Source organism: Pteropus vampyrus, unplaced genomic scaffold (genome assembly GCF_000151845.1).
Source record: "Pteropus vampyrus isolate Shadow unplaced genomic scaffold, Pvam_2.0 Scaffold246, whole genome shotgun sequence".
Taxonomy (NCBI): domain Eukaryota; kingdom Metazoa; phylum Chordata; class Mammalia; order Chiroptera; family Pteropodidae; genus Pteropus; species Pteropus vampyrus.
This window is the reverse complement of record NW_011889027.1, coordinates 654,224-663,625: the sequence shown is the minus strand read 5'-3', so window position 1 is coordinate 663,625 and position 9,402 is coordinate 654,224. Positions and strand designations below refer to the sequence as shown.

The window sequence follows — 9,402 nt, the reverse complement described above, 5'->3', positions numbered from 1 at the left end:
CTCCCACGCAGAGAAGATGCAGCCCCGACAAGGGCCGGGCGCCCCACTGTGCACGAAGAGCAGCCTGACCTGCACACACCCCGAGCCCCCAGGCCCTGCACGTGTCTCAGGGCATGCACCCCGACGCGTGGTCAGCGCTGGGAAACAGCTCTGGAAGGTACACTGCAAGACGGCGCGTCTGTGAAGACGCCCATCGAGCACCACGCCTCGTGGAGTCTTGGGGACCCAGCCAGCGTCAGGGGCGGGAGGGTGGCCCACAGTCCCCGCCCTGCCCCGGCCCGAGAGGCCGAACAGCCTGCAACTCTGAATCACACGCTCGAAGCCCTGATGATGACGACTCTCAGCACCGTGACGCCCCGTGAACGCTGGTTCCCATCATCGTCACCGTCGGCACTTACAGACAGGGACACAGAGCGTCCTTCGGTCCCCGCCGGACATGCCCTGGGGGCTGACACCGCACGCCCCGGGCCGCCAGGCCGGGGTGTCTGCAGGAAGGGAAGCGCCCGCAGCCCCGGCCCCGCTTACTTCTCCTCTGGACGGCGCTCCTCTTGGTCGCTCAGGTCGTCATCGTCCACCAGGTGGCCGAAGGGCTCGGAGGAGATGGACACCATGTTGGAGAGGGTGACCCTGCTGTCGCTGCTGCCCGTGAGGACGAGCTGGTCGTGCGAGTGGTTGTAGCGGACGCTCCACACCCTGAGGGGCAGAGGACAGGGACGTGCCGCTGGGCTGGGCCCCAGGGACCGCCGGGCACCCGTTCCGAAGGCGCGCCGACCACAGTGGCATCCAGCACAGGACGGGCTGAGTGCATGCCCCTGCACCCCAACAGACAGGCCCGGGGGGGCACAAGGCTCGGGGCAGAAAGGCTGCCTGCCCCACACTGCGCACAGGCTCCCTAAAACCCTGAAAATGTGGTCCAGAAACCACCCGTGACCCGGAGCCGAACCCCGGGCCCTGCCCAGGAGGAGCAGTGCGGGGGCAGGTGGGGGCCAGGTCGGGGTCGCCGGGCCTCTTCGCCCACACACGCCCGAGCCTGCAGTACTGAGTGCCCGCCACACCGGGCGGCTGCGGGCCCGGAGGACAGTGGACAGCGCCCAACAGCCCACACGTAGGGGCCAGGGGGACAGGCGTTTCTGCACGGCCAGCAGCAATTATGGCCACTCACCGAATCTGTTACAACTGGGCACAAGCATCCGGATTTTTAAACTTGCTGATTTTAAATTTTCTGATATAGCTTTTGGTAATTCAAAGAACTCGGAGACTACAGTCGGCTCTCCTGGGACGTGCCCCCCGGACTAAGCGAGGGCTCCTGACATCAGCTTGGCTCGGATGCCTCTAGGCATTTCCTCTGCATGCACCCATGTATACACATGCAGGCAAGCATGCACACGCATACACACGCACAATCACGCACTCATGTATACACATGCAGGCAAGCATGCACACGCATACACACGCACAATCACGCACTCATGTATACACATGCAGGCAAGCATGCACACACAAGCATGCACATGTGCGTGTACACATACCTACAAACATGCACCCACATATACACATGCAGGCAAGCATGCACACATGCATGTGTATACACACAAGGATGCACAAATGTGGATGTGTGTACACAAGCACACAGGCATGCACACGTGTATACACATGTACTACAAAGTACAGACACAAATATACACGTGTATACACACGCACGCGCATAAGCACGCACATAAATCCTGCACGCAAAGAAACATGCACACACGCAATCAGGTACACAAGACACCTGAATACACGTGCTTTATTTTAATAAAAATTGGCTCATCCTGTGTGCACTATTCTACATCCTGCTCTCTCCCTGACTCAGGAAAAGTATCACACTGGTGTGCAAACGTTTCAGGAGGAATGGCCCTCTCAGGCTGTCCGTGTCCATCCACACGGCCATTCCTCAGTCCCTGTCACAGTGGCAGGGTCCCCACTGCATGGATGCCACTGACCGACTGAACCGAACCCTCGGCCGGGCCCCTGCGCCACGTGCAAAGCCATGTGAGCATCCGCGCACGTTCGCTTCTGCGTCTTTGAACTGGCACTATTTTAAGAGAAGACGGAATCTAATGTTTTTCTTCCTCTCTCTGTTTATAAATCACAAACACTCACATCTGGAATTAGTGTTTCTTTAGGAAAAAAAAAAAACTGGGTTGATTGAATGAGTCCCAGCAGCACAAACGGAGCTGGTTTGCGCCTTTCCGAATGGTAAAGTAATTAGCAAAATAAATCACACGATCCCTTCGCTGAGCGGCACACGGGGAAGCCGTACCAGTGAGAGTGCTCCTCCAGGGTCCTCACGGGCTCGGTGACGCTGCGGGTGTCCCAGAACTTCACCTTGCAGTCGTCCCCGCAGCTCGCGAGGTAGTACTGCTTGTTGGGATTGAAGTCCACGTCCCTCACCAGCTGCCCGTGGGCGTTCTCGATGCAGTAAACCTGGCTGGGGCAGAGAGGGCCACACGGACGGGGCGTGGGCGACCGGAGCCTGCGCGGACCGAGCCGGCAGCCGGGCCCAGGGCCCCCCGCTCCGCCAGGCCCGCTCGGCACCGGAAGCGGCTGCTGACACCAGAGCCCCCTCAAGCGCAGAGACGCAGGCTGCAGTTTCTCTGCATCTGTGATCCTCCGCAGGCTACGGAGGTGACGCTGGTTTGCAGCTGTCAAAACGTGACACGTTCCCTTGAGAAGGAGCGTGGGCCAGAGAGACTGTGACGGCCACGGAGGAGCAGAGACAGGCTTCCGGGTGGGGTGCAGACGAGGGTCTGGAGCGACATCGTGCAAAAGGAAAGGGAGAAGGACACGGGCCGGGGGAGGCGGGACGCAGTGCCGGGCCCGAGAGAGGGAGCCACGGAGGACAGTGGAGGGGGACAGCTGTCACGCCGGCTGGTCCGTCATCCGCTCCCACCGCGGACGCCTTCGCCGGGCCCACGGCAGCCCACTCACCTACAGGCAGGTGGCGCGGGCGGGGACGTGTGTCTCACGCACATCGCACACTGCTCCAGGCTGCTCCCCGCAGGGTCTGCCACACCCCTCTGACGTCGCAGACCCAGAGCGGCGGACGGGGCGCCCGGTGCGGCCCGAACCAGCCCTGCGCGTCTGGCTGCCACCCGCTCCCAGCCTGGGCCTCGCCCTCCCTCCTGGGGTCACTCGGCTGCTCCCAGCTTCCGTGGCGATGGCGACCGCCAGCAGCTCCGCTGCTCGCCGCTGTATTTATTCCACGTTTCTCTGCTCCCCACGGTGGGTAAACTCGCCCCGTCGCCTTTTCCCCCACGTTGGATGTTCCAGCCTCAAAGCCCTTTAAGCCTCGAACCAGTTTCTCCGTCCTGTGCCTTTCCGAGATGTTAACATTCTTCCCTAGAATAACATCCCCTAAACCTGAAGATCTTCCAGGTGAAACAGGCGGATGTATAAAGCTAGAAACCCAGGAGCTGTGTGAGGAGTCACAGGCCGAGCATTTCCCAGGGGTTTACCGCACGCCCTGCTGGCGGCGATTTTAATACAAAAGCACAGTGCGTTCCCGAACAAACACGAAAAGCACCCTGGCTCACTAAACACCAGAGCTGTTCGCAGAAGAAGTAACGGTCAGTTAGAGGGGCCACGGTCCCCTTAGCTGCTCATCGTCCCTAAGCGATGACACGACACAGGCGAGAACCCCAAGGCATCGCCCCCAAAGCCACATCCGCCATGTGTGTTTTGGGGTGTGCAGTGTCAGCCTTCCGGCTTCTTGCCTTGAGACACTGACATTCTTCACGCCCTTTAAAGCACATGGGGAAGGCACGAGATGGCCCGGGGCCTGGAGGGACGGATGTGCCCGCATGTCCCGCCGGGTCTGCGTCCACGGCTCTCGGGCAGTGGTGGCCGACCACTCACCAGCCCCGAGAGGCTGAGGGGCCCGGAGCTAAATTTAAAGCTGCGCCCCGCCCCTGAAGGCAACACGAGTTATTTCGTGACACCGTCTTTGCGGCTTAGTGATAAATTACGGTGTGCTGAGGGCTTAAAGGCTTGCACGGCGCCCGTTGCCACGGCAACAGATGTGCTCACCATCACTCCTCCGCCTATCGCACCGCACCTGGGACGGGAAAGCCGCTCTGATTTATTCCGCTAGGACTGCGGGCTGTCGCGCACGACGACCGAAACGACAAGCTGGTCACCCGGTAGGGGAGGGTCTTGGAGGCACAGAAATGGCAGCTGACAACTCCACAAACCCAACCGGGGGACAGAGACTATCAGCGTGCAGCCGCGGACCACGGAGGCTGAGCTGGCGGGCACCAGCTCACCGTGCGGCGTTGTGAAGCCTGGTCTTAATTTCATTACAGACCACCGCTGGGAGGGGACACCCCCACGGAGCACTGAACAGCCACCGAGCAAGGGCGGCTCCACGGCCACAGACAGGCCAGCTCGAGTCTGCGTGGAGAAGCAAAATGGGAGGATTTCCTACAGAAACGAGGCGCAGACAGACAAGCCACATGCCCCAAGAGCATCTGACTCGGAACCGGCCCCTTGTGGGTGACGAGGGGCAGAGAGGGGACAAGGCACCGGGCATGTCACTGACCTCATGGTCCGCGTGTCCCACCCACGGACAGTGGTGTCGCTCGCTGTGGCCACCTGGGTGCAGCTGTGGTGCGGGCTCCACCGTCCCGAGGTGAACTTCAGCTGTCCCCTCCCCTCCAAGGACGCCGAGCTGGCCAGCTTTCCGAAGGAAGAAGAAGAGGAACAGCTCCTTTTAGAAGAGGTGAGAGGGTCCTGCACCCACAGGGTCTCATCGAAAGTAATCACCGAAAACAACTCGGACGCTGTCCCTCCCCGTGGAGGCAAGGACACGTGACCGTACTCGGAACACGACACCTGAGCCCAGAGGGAACGGAAGGCGTGTGAACAGGCCCTCCGTCGAAGGGGGCTTGCGCGGCTGTGATTACAGACCGCGGGTGTCATTACAGACCGCGTGCCCAGGCTCCAGGGAACAATGCGGAGCGTGAACATCTGGCTGTCCCCGAAGCCAGGCGCAAGGCGAGGGGGGGCCGCCCGCCAGCTCCAGACACGGGCGTGTCCTCGGCCCGCGCCCCTCCCCCGTCCTAAGGGCCCTGAATCTGCCAACACGGGTGTCACGCAAACCCCAACGGCAATGACAGAGACCTCCCGAGACACCCTGGGCCAGCCCCTGGCAGAAGCTTCCGCCTCCTAGAAGCCAGGGGGCCGCGGTGGGGAGAAGCTCCCCACTAACCTCACCCCCTCCCGCCCAGGGGTGATGCACAGACACATCGCACCAGCCACACTGCCGTTTCAATTTGGGGCTGACTGTCCACACACAGAGCCTTCCAGAGGCACAGGGAGCCCTCTGGCCCACGTCCCCAGGGCACACGAGCCTGTCACCTCATCACTTTAACCTGAAACCAGCCTCGTTCGTCGAGCCCGGGGAGGAGACTGGCAGGCCAGCCGCAGCTCTAGACGAGGCCGAGGGAGGGTCAGGCTGTCGCTGGGGCCGTGCACGGGCCCTGTCACTGTCCTGGCCTCTGAGCCCCACCTCAGTGCTTTACCGGGACCACGAGAGTGCCCCGACTTGAGATGGAGCAAGCGGTCAGTGCAAGAGGACTCGCCTACAAGCCTGGGAGGAGAACCCCCCACTTCCTCGCCAAGGAGACTGGCCTCGTTAAGAAATACGATGATGGCAACATTTTTAAAAACTTCTCAGAGTGTCTCCTGAGTGCCGAGGAGCCGGCCGCTGCGTGCACTGTGCCCTCTGCAGCTCTCGCTGAGCTGTCTCCATGTCACTGAGGTGCCAACGCCGGCCCGAGGAACCGCGCAGGGCCCCGTGTCGTCCGCGCGGGCCCTCGGACGTTGGCGGCGAGTCTCGTCCAGTCCCCTGTTAAACTCGACCTTCAGACTTGCCTATGGCCGTGGCAGCTCACGTGTCGGAGTGACCAAAGGGGCAGAGCGGGCACAGGTCCTGTTTCTGCACCCTGGCCACGTGACCGAGGCGAGTCCCTGCCCTTTGTACGTTAGCCTTCCCACCTGTGAGGTGGGGGCTGGACCAGCCACGTGGCCTGCCGAGAGTGCCCGGCAGATGTGAGGCCCAGGCTTCCCGGCCACGGCCGACTTGCCCGCATAGCTGCGCTGTGGCCAGCTCTGCGGTTCTCCGAACGCGTCAGCGTCGTTCTGGTTTCCGTCTCTGCTCTGGGCCACTGTCCCTCCCAGGCTGGGAGGGACGATTACGGGTGCCCCCCGAGCCCCTCTGGTGATGGAACTGGCGCCGGCGTGGGGACGGAGGGCGCGCCTTGTGCAGGGCAGACGGCGGCGGTGACCGCGGGGTCCGGGCGTGCGGCCGCCAAAGACAAACGGGCAAACGTGGCGGGGAAACAACCGGAGGAGGCCGCGGCGGGCACACGGCAGACTCGGAGTACGCGCGCTGACCGCGCCCGGGGGCGTGGGACGCTGAGTGCGTCACCGTCCCACCCTCTTGGGGGAGGACAGCAAAGGCAGGGCTGTGGCTTGTAGTGCTGGGAGCCCTGCCGCGTGTCCGCCCCTGAACTGCCAGGCGGGGGCTGTGACCTTGGCTTGAGGCCCTCTCCGCAGGCCTGAGGGACCACCCAAGGCCAAGCACGACGGGCTCCTTCTGCCACGGCTGCTTTAGGCAGGAACACACGGTCCTGATGGGGGAACAGAGAACCTTCCAGGAAAGGCTTTCCTCACACGCGGGGAGAGGCGGGAAAGAGCGCCGCCTGTTTGCTGACGTGGGCGTCTGGCTGGGGTGGCGGCAGCAGCTGCACGCGCCCTGCAGCGATGGCGGAGACGGCAGTGACACGTGGCCGTGGCAGAGCAGAAACACGTCGAGGGGCGGGGTCCCTGCGCCGGCCGACGCCGAGCTCAGCAGCCCCGGTGTCGCTTCTGTCCACGTCTGCTGCCGTATCAAGTGATGGAAACTCCTCCTCTTTTAGGTCAGTGCTGCGTCCTGCAGCCACCTGCAGCTGGACCAGCGCGCCCGCACGCCCACCTGAGCCGACGCCAGCGGGGCCCACGGGTGCGGGGTGCCCCTTCCCGCCTGCTGACCCGGCGTTCTGACTGTTAGGGCTGTTCTCTCGCATTAGACCGTGAGAGAGCTGCCATGCTCTCAAGGTCCTCAGACACCACACGACGGGAAAGGAGGGTCACGGCAGTAACAGCTATCCCCTCTGCAGGGGATGCTGACGGGGGGGCGGGAGGAATACGGGGGCTCTGAACCTTCCTCTCGATTCTGCTGTGGGTCTAAAACTGCTCTAAGAAACAAAGCCTGTTACAAAATGAAACCTTCGGCTCTGCAAACCACGCTGCTGAGAATGTGCAAAGGCCGGGAAAAGAAGGGGCAAAGATACGGGCCCGGCACCCCTCGCCCGGGGCAGGCGCCAGTGAGAGGGATGGTCCTCCCCAGGGGCCCTGCCCGGAGGCCGGGGAGACCACCCCGCCACGTCCGGCGAGTGGCGAGGGAGGCCAGAGTGAGGTCCGTGCCCTGGATCGTGTCGCCACACGGAAGGGCCAGGCACGTGCCCGTGACGTGAGGACGACGCGGGAGCTGGCACTCTGGACTCCAGACGCGGGGACGAGGGCAGGGTGAGCCCCTTCGCCGTGGCAGGCTGCTGGGGACCAGCGGCCAACACCTGACCCCAGCCTGTCAGGCTCTGGACTTCACGTTCCCAGTGTCAAGGCTGATCACAGGGCCTAAACTAACTAGAGAGCCTCGCCCTTGGAGAATGAGGACGGCGAGCATGGTGGAGGAGGGTGACCAACCTGCCCAAGGAGGGGGACAGGGCCAAGCACCCACCAGGCCGCCCTGAGGGCCGCGCAGCCCCCACCGCGCTCCGCCTTTGTCCCCGAGCGAGGAACACGTGTCTCGCTTCCGGGCGGAGCAGACAGACCTCAGCGCAGGTCACGGCCCTGCCGCTCCGGGCCCCTCCCCCGCACACGTGCACGTGACCCTCCCTCCCACGAGTGGAACCTGGGGTCAGGACGTTTCTAAAAGCTCGTGTGTCCCTGCAGCCCACTCCCCTCCGGAGAGCTGCTCCCGCGCTGAGTGCGTCGGCGGCGAGCGGGCACCTCGGGACAGAGGGAAGGGGCGCCGGTCCCCCCGGCCACGTTCCTCTGGCTCTGCCGCTCGCTGCGCCTTGAACGACGCTCTTTATTTCCACAGCCAGTGAAAGCTGCTGGAACCTGGGGACGAATGAACGCAAATGGAAACAAGGGGGACGCCCCCCCGCCTGCTTCGGGGTCCAGGACCCCGCGGACCCGCCCCTCGGGGCCTCCCCTGGGCTCCCGCTAACGATTATAAATGGCGAAGAACCTCCAATTTAATTGCAAAGGGTAATGATGCAGTGAGCGTAAGATTAGATTCGCCACAGAAGGCGATATCCTCCAACAGTAAGAAAACCCCGAGGAGCCGGGGTGAAGACGGCGGGATCGATAGGGCGGCTTCGGCATCAGACGCCGCGGCGCAGGGCCGCAAAGTGACATTGACCGAAGCGCTGACGGCGGCCGAGGGAGGGGGAGGGAACCCAACCGGTCCCTGCAGAAAATAAGGTACAGATTAATCACCCACACGGAGTCAGCGAGACGTGCGCACGGCCTGACCCCGATCGCAGGACAGCCGCGAAGCTGGGGCGGGGCCTGCGAACCGCTGACCCCGGGCACGGGCGTGCTCGGGCTGCACGCGGTACCTCCTCAGCCTGGAGGCTGGCTCTCCCCCCCCAACCCCGAACCCCGACGCTCCCCCAAGCCTGCAGGGGGCTGGCCTTTCAACAGGAAACTCCTTCCCCTTTCCTGACTCTCAGTGAGGTCCTGGGGATGCCCTGCAGACACGTGTGGGAGGACCACTGAGGCCTGGCCCGGACGCCACCCAGGGCCGGCGAGCCGCCCCCCCCACCCGAGGGGGGCCCTCACGAGCGGCTCTGCCCAGGCCTGCGGGGCCACAGGGAACGATCTTAGGCACTGAGTTTCCTTCAAGGGTCCTCTTTTATCCGAAAATTGGGTGAAATGCGCATTGTACTCCACGGGAATTTCGAGGACACGTAAGAATCGCATTTTAAAGAGGAATTCTTAAGGAATCAAATGTGAAAACATGTACCCCGACCAGCAGGATATTTACTCTACGCGAGACAAAGCACGTGCCGGCCGCAATGGCTCTTTGAAAGCAAAGCTGGCAGCAGAGTCGGCACCAAACACCAAGCAGGCCCAAGGGGGCGGGCCCGGCCAGAGATGGGGTGTCCGGCTCAGCGCGCACGCAGACCCGGCTACGCCTATCCCCGGGACCGGATGCGGGAGGTGGCGGTGGGCTCTCGACGGGGCAAGAGACGGCCACCATGCGGGGCCCGGGGACCAACGCCACGCACACAGCCTCCGTTGATCAGGGGT

The 9,402-nt window shown here is 63.1% G+C and overlaps 1 protein-coding gene across 3 annotated transcripts in view; it reads right to left on the bottom strand.

Annotated features, from left to right (window-relative positions):
* The window catches only part of EIPR1 (EARP complex and GARP complex interacting protein 1), a 102,417-nt gene that overhangs the window by 4,049 nt on the left and 88,966 nt on the right, over window positions 1–9,402 (bottom strand). For 2 of the 3 annotated variants that reach the window (XM_023520084.1, XM_011374422.2), the window contains exons 6-8: window positions 4,580–4,716; window positions 2,303–2,470; window positions 526–693 (exon numbers count right to left, since the gene is read on the bottom strand). In XM_023520084.1, the coding sequence (XP_023375852.1) occupies window positions 526–693; window positions 2,303–2,470; window positions 4,580–4,716 (473 nt within the window). The remainder of the gene's footprint in view (window positions 1–525; window positions 694–2,302; window positions 2,471–4,579; window positions 4,717–9,402) is intronic. The other variant, XM_011374423.2, reaches the window with a different exon arrangement.